The 20,192-nt window shown below is 40.5% G+C and overlaps 1 protein-coding gene across 1 annotated transcript in view; it reads right to left on the reverse strand.

Moving 5' to 3' along the window:
* LOC114665328 (zinc finger protein 845-like) overlaps nucleotides 1-19,528 on the reverse strand; it is a 118,298-nt gene extending 98,770 nt beyond the window's left edge. Inside the window, exons 1-2 of the mRNA XM_051936213.1 lie at nucleotides 19,409-19,528; nucleotides 14,035-14,993 (exon numbers count right to left, since the gene is read on the reverse strand). Of these exons, the coding sequence (XP_051792173.1) occupies nucleotides 14,035-14,959 (925 nt within the window). The 5' untranslated portion in view covers nucleotides 14,960-14,993; nucleotides 19,409-19,528. The remainder of the gene's footprint in view (nucleotides 1-14,034; nucleotides 14,994-19,408) is intronic.
* Between the last annotated feature and the right edge of the window lie 664 nt (nucleotides 19,529-20,192).

Below are 20,192 nucleotides of genomic sequence, written 5' to 3' on the forward strand. Positions count from 1 at the left end.
ATTTGTCTTTCTGTCCTTACTTCTTGGGCAGACCTGACACCTCTTTCTTTTCGAATCAGGCGGCCTGACTGGGGTTGGTTCTGTTTCGGTTGGTGTTGAGGCAGGGCTGGCTGAGGAGGATGCTGATGCAGATTCTCTTTGTGTTGCTGATGGTGAGGATGGAGTGCTGGGTGAGCTCTGCAGCTGTCTGGGTCTTGGGGCACCCGTTCCCTTCGCCTAATGTGTGGCTTGACAAGGGAATTTCCCAACTCCTCAAGAAACAGTCTCCGCTTGTTTTTTTTGGTTGAGTTTCACCCTTGGTGGATGTGGCTCCACAACACAAATGCATTATATACAGACACATCAAGGATGTTGTAAAACACAACCATTGGCCATCTTCTGGTCATTCACTGGCATGTGTATGTGGCTGTCAGCTTGTCCAGGTTGTCCACTCCTCCTTTGTTTTTGTTATAGTCGTGGATAATTGTCGGCTTTTTGTCACTTCCTGATGATACAGCTGCGTCTTTGTGAAGAGTAGACATGAGTATCACATTCCGGTTTCTTTTTGGACAATATGAGACAACAGTGGTGGTGTCTGTAAAAGCAAACTTTGAGGAAAGTGGAGCCCTGCCCTTTACCTGCAAGATTTCAGCAGGCAACTCAGGTTTATTTTTCTTCACTGTTCCCACCATGGTAAGTTTCCTCTTGAGAAGTTCTTGTCCGAGGTCATAACTGGTAAAAGAATTGCCACAAGTGATATTGTGACCCTGCAGTCCAGTGGTCATATCGAGGACCACACGTTTTCTTTGGTTTTCCTCAGGGATCAGTGGCCTCATTGCAGGATCTGTACACTCCAGCAAGAAGAAGAACACCAATGAAAGCATCCAACAACAACAACAACATTTATTTATATAGCACATTTTCATACAAAAAGTAGCTCAAAGTGCTTTACATAATGAAGAAAAAAAGAATAAAAGACAAAAAAGAAATTAAAATAAGACAACATTAGTTAACATAAAAAGGAGTAAGGTCCGATGGCCAGGGTGGACAGAAAAAACAAAAAAAAAACTCCAGAAGGCTGGAGAAAAAAATAAAATCTGTAGGGGTTCCAGGCCACGAGACCGCCCAGTCCCCTCTGGGCATTCTACCTAACATAAATGAAATAGTCCTCTTTGTAGTTAGGGCTCTCACGGAGTCACTTGATGCTGATGGTTATACAGACTTCTGGCTTTTAATCCATCCATCATTGTTGGAACATCATGGTGCTTTGGGTAGATGGTGGTGGCACAAGCCACCACCAATAGGACACCGGAAAAGGAAACAGAAGAGAGAGTAGGGGTTAGTACAGTTTTTGAATGAATAGTTATTATAATGAATTGGATATACAGAGTGTCAGGGTTAAATTACAGTGAAGTTATGAGAAGGCCATGTTACAGTAATGTGTTTTCAGTAGTTTGTTAAAGTGCTCCACTGTATTAGCCTGGCGAATTCCTACTGGCAGGCTATTCCAGATTTTAGGTGCATAACAGCAGAAGGCCGCCTCACCACTTCTTTTAAGTTTTGCTCTTGGAATTCTAAGGAGACACTCAGTTGAGGATCTGAGGTTGCGATTTGGAATATAAGGTGTCAGACATTCCGATATATAAGACGGGGCGAGATTATTTAAAGCTTTATAAACCATAAGCAGAATTTTAAAGTCAATTCTGAATGACACAGGTAACCAGAGTAGTGACATCAAAACTGGAGAAATGTGTTCGGATTTTCTTTTCCTGGTAAGGATTCTAGCAGCTGCATTCTGCACTAACTGCAAACGATTGATGTCTTTTTTCGGTAGTCCTGAGAGGAGTGCATTACAGTAATCTAGCCGACTAAAGACAAACGCATGAACTAATTTCTCTGCATCTTTCGATGATATAAGAGGTCTAACTTTTGCTATGTTCCTTAGGTGAAAAAATGCTGTCCTAGTGATCTTATTAATATGCGATTTAAAATTCAGATTACAATCAACGGTTACCCCTAAGCTTTTTACCTCCGATTTGACTTTTAATCCTAATGCATCCAGTTTATTTCTAATAGCCTCATTGTATCCATTATTGCCAATCACTAAGATTTCGGTTTTTTCTTTATTTAATTTGAGAAAGTTACTATTCATCCATTCTGAGATACAGGTTAGACATTGTGTTAGCGAATCAAGAGATTTGGGGTCATCAGGTGCTATTGATAAATACAGCTGTGTGTCATCAGCATAGCTGTGGTAGCTCACGTTATGTCCCGAGATAATCTGACCTAACGGAAGCATGTAGATTGAGAAGAGCAGCGGACCCAGGATAGAGCCTTGATGGAACACCATATAGGATATCATGTGTCTTTGAGTTATAATTACCACAACTAACAAAGAATTTTCTCCCTGCCAGGTAGGATTCAAACCAGTTTAAGACACTGCCAGAGAGGCCCACCCATTGACTAAGGCGATTCTTAAGAATATTATGATCAATGGTGTCAAATGCAGCACTCAAATCTAAGAGGATGAGAACAGATAAATGGCCTCTGTCTGCATTTACCCGCAAGTCATTTACTACTTTAACGAGTGCAGTTTCTGTGCTGTGATTTGTTCTAAAACCTGACTGAAATTTATCAAGAATAGCATGTTTATTGAGGTGCTCATTTAACTGCATAATGACTGCCTTCTCTAGAATTTTACTTAAGAAAGGCAGGTTAGAGATGGGTCTATAATTTTCAAGAGCAGAGGGGTCGAGATTATTTTTCTTAAGTAGGGGTTTAACTACCGCAGTCTTAAGACAGTCTGGGAAGACCCCCGTATCTAATGACGAATTTACTATGTCAAGAACATTATCACTAAGCACACCCGATACTTCTTTGAAAAAATTTGTTGGTATTGGGTCAAGGACGCAGGTGGAGGGTTTCATTTGAGAAATGATTTTATGTAAATCAGGTAAATCTATCCTAGTGAAAGACTCTAATTTATTTATTATGGAGTACTGGGGTTTAGGAGGATCCTTAGTGTTGGGGAGATATACTATGTTATTTCTAATATCATTAATTTTTTGATTGAAAAATACAGCGATAGCCTCACAGGTTTTACTGGAAGTACTTAGGAGGCATTCCTTTGAGTTACCTGGTTTAACAGACGATCAATCGTCGAAAATAACACTCTGGGATTACTAGCATTGTTATTTATAATCTTAGAGAAATAGCTGCGCCTCTCAAGACGGACTGTGTTATTGTATTCTGTTATTTTAACTTTTAATATCTCATAGTCAATAGTTAGTTTAGTCTTCCTCCATTTACGCTCAGCTCTACGGCATGTTCTCTTTAAATCAGACACTCTTTGGGTCTTCCAAGGTATAACAATGCTAGAAGATTTTTTAACTGTCTTTTCAGGTGCAACTAAGTCAACAGCAGCCCTCACTTTAGTATTAAATCTTTCCACCTTACTATTTACATTCTCCTCGCTATTATAGTTGGCACTATAAACGGACTGATTGGTTAGAATATTTGTAAGTTTTAAAGTTGCTGATGAGTCAAAGAAGCGTTTTTTAACAATATGCTTCTCATGAGTGTTTTCTATCATTATTTCTATATTAAAAAGTAGAAGAAAATGGTCTGAAAGACCAATATCAATGACCTGCTTTATATCAACTTTTAGTCCTTTAGTAATTACTAAGTCTAACGTATGACCTGCTTTATGTGTAGGCTGATTAACGAGCTGTCTCAAATCAAAAGAGTCCAGGAGGTTCATAAATTCTTTTACTTTTTGGTCACATTGATTATCTACATGAAAATTAAAGTCGCCGACTATTAAGAGTGCGTCATAGTTCGTAATTAAGATTGACATCAAGTCAGAGAAGTTCTCAAAAAAAGACGCGTTGAATTTTGGAGGTCTATACACGGATAATACTAGAACGTGAGAATCTCCCTGAATAATAATGGCGAGATACTCAAAAGACTTGAACTTACCAAAACTGATATTTTTACATTTTAACCTGCTAGAGTAAATGTTTGCTAGCCCTCCACCTCTCTTTCCTTGGCGATCAGCACGAGTAAAACTGTAATCCGGAGGTGCAGATTCGATTAAAACAGCTGCGCCATCTGAGCTAAGCCACGTCTCACTTAGTGCAATAAAATCTATTTTTTTTTCACTAATAATGTCGTTGATAAAAAACGTCTTGTTAGTTAAAGCTCTAATATTTAATAGTGCCATATTCAATGTTTCGGAGGAGCAGAGATGAATACTATGTGCGTTATTGATATAGGGAACAGGAATTAAGTTATTTTTATTAGCGCCGCTCTGTGTGTATTTTTTGTTTAATCTATGATCTGTTTTTACAGTTTTAATACATTGTTCATCTAAAGTAGTAACTTTAATTAAATTATTGGCGTTTATGCCGTATTGCCTAGATTTTCTATGTGCATTAAGATTGGTTATTACAGTATTTATGTTGCGCACTTTTATGGAAGATTTTTTTAAACAATTATCATGACCAAACACAGGAGTGGCATTTCGGAAGGGGTTAAAAGCAGAGATAGATAGTCAAGATAAACGAATTACCTTCGATATGTTTTCGGAGAGGACCCGGGCGCCGAAGCTGTTCGGATGCAGGCCATCTCGCTTGAAGAAACGCGGTCTTTCCCAAAAGAGGTCCCAGTTGTTAATGAACCCGATGTCTTGATTCTTGCAGAAGCCCTGCAGCCAGTTGTTTAAACCAAGCAGACGACTGTAGTACTCGTTTGATCGTCTGACGAGAGGGAGTGGACCCGAGATGAAGATCTTTGCCGATGGGGTCCTCTCCTTTGTGTCTTTAATTAATGCAGTGAAGTCTGCCTTGAGGATCTCCGACTGTCTGTGCCTTATGTCGTTTACGCCAGCATCCAGGTATTCCTCATCAATGTCTTTCCACATGTCGCCATGGACTTTTTTTCCTTCATGGTTCGTCATAGTAATGATGATTCTTTTTAGTGACAATGGCATAAATAGCTCAAAACATGTTTTGATGTCACTGACTCTGGTCAGAGCAAACCTTGTGATTCCAGGGGTCATTTTGATGACATTTGCAGCAGCTGCCCTGCCATGTACATCATGAGGTACTGAGCTCCAAAAGATCTTACCATTTTTGGACTTGAATCTTTCAGCAGGAGCAGCTTCAGCACCAGTGACCTCCTCATCCGACTCATCAGATGTGTCTGTGTCTTCTGGATGATACTCCACATTGTCTTCCTCCTCAGAAACCTGCTCATCTGAATCGCTGTACTGCTCTGTGTCCTCTCCTTCATTTTCATATGATCCAGAACTTGGCTCACTGTAAATCTTCTTCACATTTTTGCATGCTGCAAATTGTAAATGTGCACTCTGCAAGTCAAATGGCCACTCAAATGAGTGAATTCACCTCACATGTCTGGACTGCCCATCTTTGTGCAGGTCTACTGGAAAGCCACGCAAAATGAGAAAGGTCACATGATTAGGAGAGGAGCTGGTGGTCAGTGTGTCAGCTGACAGTGCACTTAGGATTTCAGTTTTGGCTCGAATTATTGCTTTATCATCGTATTATCATAACTGGGTCGAAACCGACCCTAACAACACAAAGGTCAAAATTTCAACCAGAGCATTTTATAATTTAGTAAAAATATTTTTTTTTGCTTTATTTTTTTGAAATAGAGGTTCCTGACAAAGTCAAAAAGCCCTGATGCAATAAACAAATTTATGTGATTCTTGTATGCATTTAAAATTTAAAACGGGTCGGTGCAGACCCTAACACAAGAGGAAGGTTTTAATGTGTAAGCAGGAGTTCATGTCAGGAAGTTGTAATAAAGTTAATTGATGGATTTTTTTAAGGGGGGAGAAATTTGGTGGGTGGAGTAGAGCAAAAAAAAAGAGAGAAGTGTTCTTGGGTAGCTCAGTGCTGTATCTCCACTGTTGTATTATAAAAGAAATAAAATATATTTGGCAAATAGTCCACAAACTGGGGTGACCATCTCTGTGTGCCTTTCCACACATCGAAGACTCAAATTCTGGTAAGGAGAGTAGTGGACTCTCAACACCCACTCTTACAAATGCAATAAATATACACAAGCAGTATAACCATCATCCATCCAGTATGCAAACCCTCTTATTCAAGACCAGGGTTGTTGAAAGGCTGCAGCAAGGATCAGGTGAAAGGCAGGTTTGAGACCTGCACAGGACACCACTTCATCACAGGGTGAATGAACACACATACACACACACACACATACATCAGGGGCCTATTTTGCAATGCCAATCCGCCCAACCTGCAGGTCTTTTGGGCTGTTGAAGGAAACTGGAGCACCAGAAGAAACCAACGCAGACATCATGAGAACATACAGACTACACACAGGGAGTATGCCAGACATGTAATCTGGTCTACTTGTTGAAAAGAAGCAGCACCACCATGTCACCCTGTAACACACCCACTGTAAAACCAGAACTGAAGTAAAAAGTGACATTACTGTTTAAATATTAAGTGCTAGAAATTCTTAACAGATTCTTCACATATTCTTACAGATATGTGTAATGTTAATAAAATTCACTGATTGTCTGTTTTTATGTTATTCTGCTTCCATGCTTTGTGGTGTCTCCTTGAAGGAAGGTCTTGAAAGGTTTGCTGTCCAGGATGACAATAATTTCATTTGGATAGCTGAAGGTATGCAGATCTTGAAGTTTTAGCAAATCACCGTCAATGATCTTCTCTGCTTGGCAAATAATATGTTACAGTGTGGCCTGGTCCTTGTCCTTGATTGATCCAAACCAACCAGTTGTGGAGGACATCAGGATGAACTCAATGAGTGCCTTGAAGAACTGGACTAACAATGGCTTGAGATTTTTTGTTGAACATTCTTAACAATAGAATTGATGTTATTTTCTCGTCTGAGATTCAATGAAATTATAATTCTCAGGAACCTTAAGGACTTGACAGTAATAATAATTCTTTGCATTTATATAGCGCTTTTCTCACTACTCAAATCGCTCAGCAATTGCAGGTTTAGGACCTTGCTCAGGGGTTCAGAGCAGAGTCCCTATTGGCATTTACGGGATTCGAACCGGCAACCTTCCGATTGTCAGTGCAGATCTCTAGCCTCAGAGCCACCACTCCATAGATGCTGAAGGAAGGGTTGATTGGAGATTTCTTCTGAAGTCTATGACCATTTCAACATTCCTCTCCATATAATTGTAACTACACCAGGAAACCCACTGCTCGACTAGACTCCCATAAGTGGACTCCGCACCAGCGTGAATGAGGTACAAATCATCAAGTTGGGACAGAATGTAAAATACAATAAAATAGAAAGCAGGGACTTGTAAATAATTAGATGACAACAATCCAAAAGACAAGATATGTCAAGTTTGCTTTGGTAAATATCCACTCATCATTCAAGAAAATCAGGACATGAGGGTTTTATTTTATCACCTTTTCTTTTAAAAACATTCAGTAAATGTTTGGGAACATAAATATTTGAATTGTTGTAATGTGAAAAGTTGGATTTTCTTTCTCATTATTGCTTGATTTACAGTAGGACTTCAGTTGCGCATATCTATTGGCATATTCTGCTCTTCATAATGCGCCACTAATCTTCAATGGCAGACTGCAGGCCAGTCCAACAGCACATCAAATATCTTAACAGTATAGTTAGAATAGATCAGATTGTTAAAGCCACCATGTGCACATAATATCTCAGACCCCTGTTCATGGCTTTTGTTGAATTAAGCTGGTGAATGTCTGATGAGTCAGTGGCTGTGTACTATGAACTGGAGATGATCCCATGCTGGCCTGGTCTTAGTACAGCATGTATTTACTAAAAGAGGACTAAAACTGGGGATTAGGGTCATTGCAGTGTGCCTGAGAACTAGCAATGGATTAACACTTAAAGACTAAGTGCAGCTGCGGTGGGCTTCTGGGAGGAGGTCAAGTGGAAAAAGTTACATACTGACTGAGACGACCTTGTGATCAGGATCAACGGTCTCAGTATGACTAGTGACGGTAGAAAATGAATTCTGCATCCAACTGGCTGTTCCATCCATCCATTTTCCAACCCGCTGAATCCGAACACAGGGTCACTGGGGTCTGCTGGAGCCAATCCCAGCCAACACAGGGCACAAGGCAGGAACCAGTCCCGGGCAAGGTGCCAACCCACCGCAGCGACTGACTGTTACAGACACTAATATCCAATTTAAAATATCAACCCTGTTTTATACTTATGTTTGAATTCAAGTTTTGTATGATACTGAATCAAATGTATTTAACTCCATGCCTTAGTAAAAGACAAGTGATGCATGGAAATATTTATTGTTATAAAAAAAAAAAACACACACACACAGAGCAACATACATTTAGCTAATGTTAATTTTCAGTAAAACAACACAATGTTGGTTCAGCGAGTGTACATTGTGAGATGCTGCGGCCAGTTTCCTCCGTGCTGTGTGTTCCTTTGGTATGCTGGGAGGTTATCTTTGTGAGTATTCTCTAGCTCTCACGCTGTGTTATATACTGTGATGTTTGCATTGAGCTGAAAAATTTGTGAATATTGCCCCGCCATGGACTAGGTGTTCAGTACACTCTGATGAATGTTACATTAATTCTATTATTAGAAAAGGATGGGCACATAATGAATGGCAAGTAACAACTTCTCTATATTACCTATATAATAATTCTTTACATTTATATAGCACTTTCTCACTACTCAAAGTGCTCAGCAATTGCAGGTTAAGAGCCTTGCTCAAGGGCCCAACAGAGCAGAGTCTCTATTGGCATTTACGGGATTCGAACCAGCAACCTTCTGATTGCCAGTGCAGATCCCTAACCTCAGAGCCACCACTCCACCTTATATACCACTCTATATAAATTGAGGGACAGCCAGTGGCGGCTCATAGCTAAAATTAGTGGGGGTGCTGCTCCAGAAAATTTTTAGCCTTTGTTTTAAAATTGTGTAAAAGGAAACAAACATGTATAAAAAGAAAATTTATTCAGAAACTTGACTTAATCCTAAAAGAACAAAATCAAACATTTTTTACTTACTATAACCTAAATTGTGACCGTTCAAGCTTGATCTATTCATTTAAAAATGAAATCTATTCTTCTTGTGTTAATTTGCGCGAAAAGATCAATAATTTGCTCCTTGATCTCTGGATGACAACTGAGGAAATTTTTCTCCATTGAAAGCAGGGGTTGGCACAGCGGGAGCGACAGTCGCTCTCCCTCCCTCGCAGCCGCGCGTGCAGCTTCCTATGTGCGCATGCGCACAACAGCCAAACACCACGCTGCTGGAACTGTGAAGCGCACAGTTCCATACAAAGATTTTTGTATCTTTTTCATAAACTGGGGGATGGCTACTGACATTAAGCTTAAGGATTATATATTGTACAAGTATAAAGAAAGAATTAAAGAAAATGTTATCGATAATATCAGGGGGTGCTGCAGTTCCACAGTGCCTATATGCGAGCCGCCACTGGGGACAGCTATATAATCAATAAGTATTGCATATGTGCGTTACATGGAAGAGCATGAAATTCCATTACAGAAACATGTTGGTGTGGTGCTGAATTCAGCCCTCATTTTGGCTTGGGGATGCACGTGAGTGGTGGGATAATTTGGTAGGGAGACAAGCATTCAACACAACACTCACATTACTTTTTTCTTGCATAAATCAAAGCACTAGGGCAGTGGTCCTCAATCACAGTCCTGGTGGGCCACAGTGGCTGCAGGTTTTTGTTGTAACCCGGTTGCTTAATTAGAAAGCAATTATTGCCAATAATTTATTTGCATGGCTTGTTAGTGCTTTAACCGTGCTATGTCAGGTCATTCTCATATTTCTAAGGATATCATCTAAATGATTTGAAGGTTACAATGGAGGAGTAATTATCAGTGCTTCACTTTTTTCTCTTCCCTTTCCTTCCAAGTATTTAATTAAACCCAATATTGCATGATAAATACACACAGGTGTAAATGGTAACAAGCGAATAGAGAACTGCTGCTGTCTTTTGTCATTTGCATGTTATTGCTAATTAGGAGCCATTAAAAACCAAGACTACAGCTGTTTAAGACTAAAATAAGCAATTAGCATTCAAATATCTTAACGAGCGAGACAACTAAAAGTGAAGCAGAAGTGTTACTTGAGCAATAAGTAATTCTTATTAAGCAGTTGGGTTGGAACAAAAACCAGCAGCCACTGCAGCTCTTCAGGACTGGGATTGAGGACCCCTGTTCTAGGGTGTGCACCCAGGTCACCCTAATGGTAGATCCATCTGTGACTTACACCGACACAATTATGCTTTTTGTCACCCTAAATTTCTATATACTTTCCATACATTTCACGGCCTTTTCAGACCCTTAAAGCAAAAAACGAAATAGCAGCACACAATTCGATCAAATGTAGCTTAACAGTTCCAATTAATTCTGAATAAGTCTATATGAGGATGCATATTTTTTCCTTTGCTCTGTTCACTAGAATTTAAGAGGAATGTGTAGCTGCAAGTTGTCAATAGATATAGGACGAGATATGGCTCACCGCTATTAATGGGCAATCAGACAGCAGATGGACAAACTGAGGAGAAACATGAAGCTGCAAATTAGTTAAAATTGATATCCATCTTGTTTTGTGGTTCACTGCAGCAACACGTAGATTTCAGGATCATCTCCTTTTAGTACGGCACTGCAGAGTCTGATCTTGATCTGTAGCTAGTACGGCACTCTCTCAGGTACACTGTAACAGCACTGACAGATTTAAGGAAATTTTACACTTATACAAAAGAGTAAAAGTCAATTGAGCATCTTTATAGAGTGTGTTTGGGCACCAGCACATGTTGGAGTAAGAGGAATTAGTGAATAAGCTGGCAATAAAAAAATAAGAAGCTATGGATGGGCAGAGGTGAAATCAGTCCATCCATCCATCTTCTTAAACCTCTTCTTATCCCAAGCAGCCATCAGGCACAGGCAGAAACATCACCTGGACAGGCACCAGTCCATCATAGGAAAGAAGTGAAATCAAGGTTGTGACAGACGGATGGCAGCTTAACCCGGCCGAGATGCCCCTGAAATGGAAAGATGGGGGAAGGCAGCTACTTGCCGACAGTGCTTCCCTCCAAACGCTGGAGTGGAACGGTGCCCCAGATTCCCGCGGGGCATCCTGGGACTTGTAGTTTGGTTTCTCAGCCCTGTTGGGTGCTGTGGGTGTTGCCATGGAAAGCTGTCGAATGACCTGGGGACTCATCCTTTCCCTATAGCCTAGAAGTACGAGGTAATCACAAGGATGGAAGCCCCAAAGTACTTCCAGGGCTGGAGAAAAAGCCAGTTCTTTATTAGACCTGGATGTGCTAGCCAGTCACGTGGGCGGATGGACAGAAGCACTTCCAGGTCAGGTACTATTTAAAAGACTGATGGGAACTCAACAAGCGAGCCGGAGTTGGGACATAGAAGACAGAGCTTGCTGGGAGGTGTGAAGGAGAGAGTTGCATTGATTTATTGGTTATTTGATTGTGTTATGGTGCATGTGGTGCTTAGGAAGAAGAAAACTATTAAAATACTTCGAAGTGCTTTTACGCTGTGTCCTGTGTATCTGTCTGTTGGGTTTAAGGGGAAACAGTGACCCCTAGCATTCTTACAAGGTGAATAAAGGATATTATGAAATTAAAAGCAGCATATAAAGAAATTAGCAAGTCAAAATTTAATAAAAAAAACACTATACTCCTCCATGGCATATACAGAATTGACTGGTGTGCTGTGGATAACCTGTATAATGCAGCTAACTTTATTAAAAAAATAAATGTGTGTGAAACAAACTTTAGTATCACAGCAGATAGGACACTTGTTAAAAATTATACCTCACATTTTATCCTGGGAGACCATCCATGAATTACTATTTTTATATTCCTTTCATTCAAAGAGAACAGCTTCAACCTGATGAGATCTGATATGGATTTTACACAACAAAGCCCATCATGGGTTGTTACTCCTCAGGACACAAGACATTAGAGGAATGCTTTTCCATTCCTTTCAATTTAATCCTTCATTTTACTTGACTTCACTGCAGCATGAATCCTTGTGTGTTTCTTAAGGGAACCTTTTTCTGCGAACTGCTTGCCACATTCAGAACAGCTGTACGGCTTCTCTCCAGTGTGAAGTCTTCTGTGGGAGTGAAAATTGCTGTTGCTGGAGAATTGCTTTCCACATTCAGGACAGGAATACGGTTTCTCTCCAGTATGAACTCTTTTGTGACACTTCAGACTCATTAATTGTGAAAATCGTTTCCCGCATTCAGAACAGCCATATGGCTTCTCTCCAGTGTGAACTCGAGAGTGTGTTTTGAGGTGGCTCTTGCAAAGGAATCTTCTCCCACATTCAGAGCAGCAATAAGGGTTCTCTCCTCTATGATTTCTTATGTGGATCTGAAGAAACCTCATGTATGAAAATTGTTTTCCACATTCAGGACAGGAATAGGGTTTCTCTCCAGTGTGATCTCTGGAATGGTTATCAAGACTGCGTCTATCGGAAAAGCTCTTGCCACACTCAGAACAGCAATAAGGCTTCTCCCCAGTATGAGTTCTTGTGTGGGCCTGAAGTGTGCTCTTTTGTGAGAATCTTCTGCCACATTCAGAACAGCCAAAAGGCTTCTCTCCAGTGTGGACTCTTGCATGGATCTGAAGATAACTCTTGGTAGAAAATTGCTTTGCACACTCAGAACAGGAATATGGTTTCTCTCCCGTGTGAATTCTAGCATGGTTCTCTAGAACTCTCCTTTCTAGGAAGCGTTTGCCACATTCAGAACAGCCGTAGTCCTTTCCAGTATGGATTCTTTTATGGATATACAGATAGCGCCTCTGTGAAAACTGCATCCCACATTCAGAACAGCAATGTGGCTTTAGATTTACATGGTGTGATGGATTGCCTTTGTATGTAGATTTTGTTTTAAAACATTTTGTTGACTCTTGGTGGACATACAAAGCTCCAGAATTTGCATTGCTCACCTGTTGTAGAATGTTACTTACATCTATCCTTGTTAGCTTCACAACAGGCAGAGAATTCAACTGCAAAGAGATCTTTGATAAAATCTCTGGTCCAGATGTTGATTTCTTCTTTTTTATACACAGTTTGTATTTCAGGCAGTCTTGAAGTAAAGTCTTAATAGGTAAAGATGGGGAAAAGCTGGTGCTCTCCTGGATGCCTGGGGAGAGATAAACCATGAAAAGCAGAGTTGTGAGTAACCGTTTGAAGCCGATTGAAACACCTGACAAGTGGCAGCCATTTAGTGCAAACTGGCTCAATCCAGTTTTAATAAAGCCAACACACACTGTGACAAGGTGCAAAATGTGACAGAATTGGGTTGGGAGTAGGTAATCTTCAATCAAAGCCTGAAGGCGAGGTCGATAGGAGTAACAAGGGTGCAATGCTTTTTAAGAGCAGCAGCAGCAGGGTTTTTGGGCAATCAGTCTTTGGAGAGTGAAGGCAGTTCAAGTCAGAGAAATATAAAGAATTGAGAAGGTTGAGATCATAGTGATCGAGGACCACAAACTACCCATAAGTCATTGTGAATGTGCTGTGTTGTGCCAGCTTCTATCCATTGTGGCTACCTCATAGTTTGCAAATTGCCTTTACTTTTTGATTTACCGTCTTATCAAAAAAAAAATTGTTAGTAATAATTTAGCTGTATAACTCCTTTACACTGTTTCCTGAATTGCTAAATTAAAATTGGCATATTGAGCAATTTGCAAACTTCAGAAAAAATGTATTGTTAATTCTTCAATAACTCAAGTACAACATCAAAACAGCACATGTTAAAAATAATGTATTTCTCTCACCTTACTAACCCTCATCACTAAGCAGTGGCAGTTATATACAGCACCATCCTAACATATGGGCACTGGTCAGGGAGCCCCCCCATGATGTTTCTGATGCCTATATATGTTTCTGTTTTGCTATCAAAACAGGGTCTCCAGCACACTACTTTGCCCAGGAGCTTATGATGCTGTTAAGACAACCCTCCCTAGTGATTACTCCGGAAAGCTATTTCCCAGTTTTGAATAGTAATTACCATTTTCTGAACAATGTGCTAGATTTCCACTTTTCTTTTGCTTGTTCACTTTCAGTTTCAACTTACCACTAGTCTGATTTGTAGATGATGGCCTTGGTAGTCTTTTCTTAGTTTTCTTTGCATCAGCACGAACATCACACTTCACACTGACAGAATGCTCCTGGACAGCAGAGGCTCCACTGTGAGGGCAGAGTAGTCCTGTTACACTTCCATCTTGAGCCCCAAACTGATAGATGGACTCTGACTGAAGATCTTCTTTCTTGACTCTGTCTATTAGTTTATCCTCCTGTATATCACTGATGATAGGCTTTTCCTCAGGCTTGTCCTTAATGCTCACTGTGTCCTGTTTAGAATCCTCCTCTTTAGGCCCAGATTGACAGACGGACTCTGACTGAAGGTCTTCTTTCTTGACTTGGTCTATTACTTGATCTTCCTGTATATCATGGATGACAGACTTCTCCTCAGGCTCATTCTTAATGCCCACTTTGTCCTGTTTAGAATCCTCCTCTTTAGCCTCAGATTGACAGATGAGCTCCGACTGAAGGCCTTCATACTTGATTCTGTCTATTAGTTTATCCTCTTGTATATCATGGATGACAGACTTCTCCTCAGGCTCATTCTTAATGCTTACTGTGTCCTGTTTAGAATCTTCCTCTTTAGCCCCAGATTGACAGATGAGCTCCGACTGAAGGCCTTCATACTTGATTCTGTCTATTAGTTTATCCTCTAGTATATCACTGATGACAGGCTTCTCCTCAGACTCGTCTTTAATGCCCACTATGTCCTGTTTAGAATCCTCCTCTTTAATGTTCAGACTCTCCTGTTTGTGGTGCAGTTCCCATTCACAGTCCTCTTCCTTAATATTCACAGTCCTTTTCTCCATGGCATTCATTCCCATCTGGCATGTCTCCATTGTTGTAGCCATTGAAGAGTTACAGGAAAATGAAGCTTCTTTCTGTCTGTGAAAAGAACATGATTTAGTTTAGCTAGCAATACTCTTAAAATAGTCTTAATAAAAACAAAAACCACACATGAACACATTTCATTTACCCAGGTAGCTTAAGAAGGACACTTCCAGATAATACATAGATATTTTTCATTCAGATGACAAAGTTTTGCCTTACATTTACCTGCAAATTACTACACAGAACAGAAATGAATACGTCTGCTACAGATTATGTCTCTCTTTCGTGAGTTTGGTGAAGCCAAAATGTACGCAGTATAAATGTCATATGCTCCAATATGGAGTTACTTTATTTAATTTCTTTGCTTTCCTTTCACTTACAACTGTATGCATTTCAGCAAATGGTGAATGTGTTTTTAAGGGTTTCAGAATAAATAGATTAATAATATAGAAGTGCCACTGTGTAGTGTATGTATTCAGTGTAATTGTGTCATTACAGAATGTTTGCCCCTCAACATACAGTGGATGCTCTTCAGTATGCAGCACACTTGTTTCACTCTTGAGTGTGTGCACAGTTAAGAGTGAATGATATCCCAAAAGGCACCTTACACTTCTTTACGGAAAAAATCCTCTCTAGATTTTACCAGGTTATGGAGGCGGAGAGCTCCCGAGCTAGAGATGTTTTTGGTGCTCTACGTACATGAAATATTATGAGTGCTCTACACGTCAATTTCAAGTTCTCAGAGACGCCCAGAGAAAAGGAAATGATGACTACAGAGCCTTAGCTGTAAAATGAAGGGCAAAAATCTGAAATTATGAGAAACATAGTATGCCAAGCATCAAAGTAGCCTCCAAGTTTATATCTTTAACTAGCCATTGGTGCACAGATGACAAGTAACCATCAAAAACCAAGGTGTGAAAAGTCAACCAGAGAAGATCAGTTCAAATGCCCACAAAGCAGCAATATCAAATACCGCAAAAGCCATTAACACAGACAACCGCTTATTTCAAAACTGGACTTTTCTGCATTTCTTAGCAGCAAAGTTCTTGATCAGATCACTAAAATCCCATTTCTCAATTGACATCAGAGCCAAACAATTCAGTCTTTCTTGTTCCATTATGGGTTTGAGCCAACTCTTCACTAGACTAAGCTTGGAGAACAACTGTTCACCACTTACATGTGTGACAAGACAATGCCATGTAAAGCCTGAAAGCAACACTCTACATTTGGAAAAAATGCCCTGTGTTTTTTTTTTCTTGGAGCAGATGAAATGCTTATGAATTTTCTGAACTGAACAATTTGCTAACCACTGTCCCACCATGCCTCAAACAAAAAATGTAGACAGAACAATAACCACAAACAACCACAAACTAGCAATCAATGAAAATCTCTCCCTGCTTTTCCAGAGCTCCCATCACTACTATAAAGGCCATGACACACTAGATGACTTTTCCAGTGATTTACAGTTGTAGCCTTCATTTACATAATCTGAGTGAGTCGGAGGCAGTTGGCATTGAGCTCCCATGAAACATCAGCTCAAACTCAAGCCCCAAATGTGGCCAGGCTGGAGCGGCGAATGGAGTGAGGAAACAATGCAATGTCCTCTAGCAGCACTTTGTTTGTTATTTTGTAATGTTTGGGGTGGGGGAGTTATGTGACGTTGTCATCTTTACAAAGAGTGAACCCCAGCTATTAAATACACACTCAGTGCTGTATATATACCCCTTACCCCAACTCCACCTCTCACTTTTGGGACGGACAGACACACAAACACACTTCGGTAGGTAGGCAGGTAGAAAATGAAGACTATAATCACCAAGCTGGTGAAAATGGTAAACAGAGGACTGGATTTGCAAACATTTAATGCGACTTTCAATATCAGCCCATTTGAAAGATGATTACACCTAGAACTAAAACTTTAGCAATGTATTCAGAGTTTATTGTTGTAGTCCATTTGCCATGTTGATTGTTTAATTTGACTTTGCTACAGCTGTGTATTATTATTATTGGTGTTGTTGCAGGATTATTATTATTATTGTTTGTAACCTCTGATCTCCAAACACCCCACCCATGGTCACTTCTCCACCCTGACGACATATTCCTTGCAGATCAAGACCGTGAAGATCTGGAGCAGCAGTGGAAGACTTGTTTGGATGCCAATGGTTTGCGGTTGAACATCAATAAGACGGAGTACATAGAATTTGGTCCATAGACCAACGGAACCATCAGTATTGGTGGCGAAGACCTGAAAAAGTTCGCTGACTTCAAGTATCTCGGCTCAGTCATCAGCAGCGACGGCAACCTGCTCCCTGACATCTGTGCAAGGATCAATGCTGCATGGTTGAAATGGCGACAGGTCACCAGAGTCCTCTACGACCCCGCATGCCAGACAGTGGTGCGCCAAGTTGCCCTCTATGGCTTAGAGTGCTGGACAGCTACTGCAAAGCATGAAGGGGCCCTTAGTGTGATTGAAACATGGATGCTGATGTAGTGCCTTGGTTTGACGAGATTGGACCATGTCATGAACACTGACATCCAGAAAAGGATGGCAGTTGCACCAATCATGGAAAAAGATGTGCGAGGCAAGGCTACGATGGTATGGGCATGTCGCCCATGGTGAAGAGAACTCAGTGACCAGAATGGCACTGCACCTGAGCCCCCAAGGCAGATGCCCGCGAGGGAAACCAAAAAAAAGTTGGATGGACCGGATCAAGGAGAACATGGAGAAAAAAGAAAAAAAAAAGCACTGGTTTTGCCCAGGAGGATGCCCTGGATCACACCAATTGGAGGATACATTGCAGACAAGCAGACCCTGCAATTGCATGGGACTAATGCTAGGAAGAAGAAAGTAACTTATACTTTTTTGCCCCATCATCCCAATGTCTACAGGATAGTTGCTTATGTACTGACAAAGTTTAAGATCCAGACTGGTGTCCAGTCATATTTATTACACTGCACGGATTTCTGGTTATGGTTAAAAATTTCCTTCTGTTAGGATGTTTTGTAAAGAAAAAAGTTATTTACTACAAAGTTATACCGTAGACCTAAAAATATTGTCATCCTATTTATTACGGTAAAATTTTGACAACCCAGCTGCCAGTTTGTTTTTATCGAAAAAATAATATTTTTTTATACCTAGAAATACTGTCACCTTTTTATGGTAAAATTCTGGCAACCCAGCTGCCAGTACTTTACCGTAAATTTTACATTATTATATTATTATTATTACAGAGAGAGGACCCCAGTCTAATGAAGGGCACTCTCATCCACACCCACAGGGCTAAATTAGAATTACCAAACAAACTAACCGTCACCTATCTTTGGGATGTGGGCACATAAAGAAGCACCAGGAGAACATGCAAAATCCGGGTGCAACGTAAGCTACTACTTTAATTGACATTCAACTACTGGTTCTTATTTGAAATCTCACTCCTTTTCTGCGGTTGAAGCAAAACATATCGGGATTAGCGCGTAATAATAAACTGAAGGGAAACACAGCAGGGACCATCTCCCTAAATAACTCGGCATGCACTTCTTAAATAACGTCTTTGGTTTTGCTTACATAAAAAGTCAGATGGCTACATTTTGTAAAATAAACTTTCATTTACAATGTCACTTAGGTTAGATATGCCTGTCATGTTCTGTTTCTTGACCTTAGTTGATTTTCACCATGACCCCACACTTACCCTGAATGAACAAAGAATCACAGAAATCTTTAAAGAGCCAATCTTCAGCGAGTATACACGAACAATCAGTTTCTGCGAGCTTGAATGATCCTGTTAACCAAAGCGGCTGATGACCGAAAGCATATAAACCGTAAAATGAAGATCAAAAGGTAGCGGCCGCGTGCATGTAGGCACTCGGAAGTAGAATTATAACCGGGGGAAAGTAAAGCGAAGTGAGCGGAGAAAATGACACGTGGGCTCGCATGAGTACGCCGGCGACAAAGAGGAAATATGCTGCACGGCTCCAATCGGTATCTTTACTTTTGGGAGAGTAAAAATGCCGAATTCCTATAACTCCATTGGATAAAGCGATTTACTTTTACAAGTTACTCGATCTGGAAAGGATCAGAGTTCTTATTCGTGGTGTCACAAGTTTTCATTCAAATTCTCTTCGCGAGTTCGCTGTCGCTTTTAAGTAACAGAAACATCGATTAAATGATCCCTGCTTTTCTCACAAATAGAGGGATTATATAATAAAGTCACGAGACTCGCATTACTCCAAATAAAAAACGGTCGCCCAAAACCACCTGGATCATTATTGTTTTTAACTTGAAATGCTAAATGAGTATGTCAGCGTTGTGCCGCAGTAATAAAATCATCTGGAAGTAAACCCCTTAGAAAGACATTCAAGTGAATTTTCTCCCTTACTTTCATTCTTTTTCTCCAACGCATCAGTTACTGCACACGGCGGTGACACAGCCCGGCACACAACATTAGCAAACTTTACTTATTAAACATTCATACCTGTACGAACCGCGCCACAGCGACTTCAACTTTCCAAAACGGGAGAGGTCCACTTCTGACTGTCCGATTAACTTCGAGGCTTGTTAAAAACATCCTCCTCCCGACAGAGGTGTACTTATGTAAGTCTGGGTCACAAGGCGTGTCACTTAGCTACAACCGAGACTTCGCGCTCTTCCCGCTTTTGATTTGGCGCATGCTCCTTGTCGAGTAGGCAACCTACCCGCCCATTTCGTGCCCGCGCTCGACCGCTTTGTCCTCACTTGAGCGCGCAAGCCTCACTCGCACCTTTTCTTCTTTGTTCTGCTTTGCGCGCTTATCGTGAGCCATTTATACAATCAGACGATTCGTGTGATTAGGCGAGTCCGATTTTTAAGACGTTAGGGCTTGCTTAAAAGATTTTTAAAATTTATTTACACATATGCTGAATAAGCGCTTTGAGTATGAAAAAGGCGCTATATAAATAAAAGGTTGCTGATTTTGTTTTTAAAGCACTTTGAGCTATTTGTAGAGTATGCAAATTTGCTATAGAAATACATGTTTTAGTTCAGCTGAGGGTTTCAGGAACTCCCCTGGATGTCCTTCAGAAAAACACTTTGCACAACTAATGTGGTGTTGGAGGAAACTCCAGTCTAGAGAGCTAGTGAGTTATGGTCAGTTAAAAGTGCTCGGCAAGTGCTCAAAACTGTCCACCAGGACCGACAGAATTACCAAAGTCTGGCACCTTGTTGAGCTATATGTCATCTCTGATACTTGACACCCTCAACAGGACTGAAGACCCCCAGTG

Source organism: Erpetoichthys calabaricus, chromosome 1 (assembly GCF_900747795.2).
Source record: "Erpetoichthys calabaricus chromosome 1, fErpCal1.3, whole genome shotgun sequence".
NCBI classification, from domain to species: domain Eukaryota; kingdom Metazoa; phylum Chordata; class Cladistia; order Polypteriformes; family Polypteridae; genus Erpetoichthys; species Erpetoichthys calabaricus.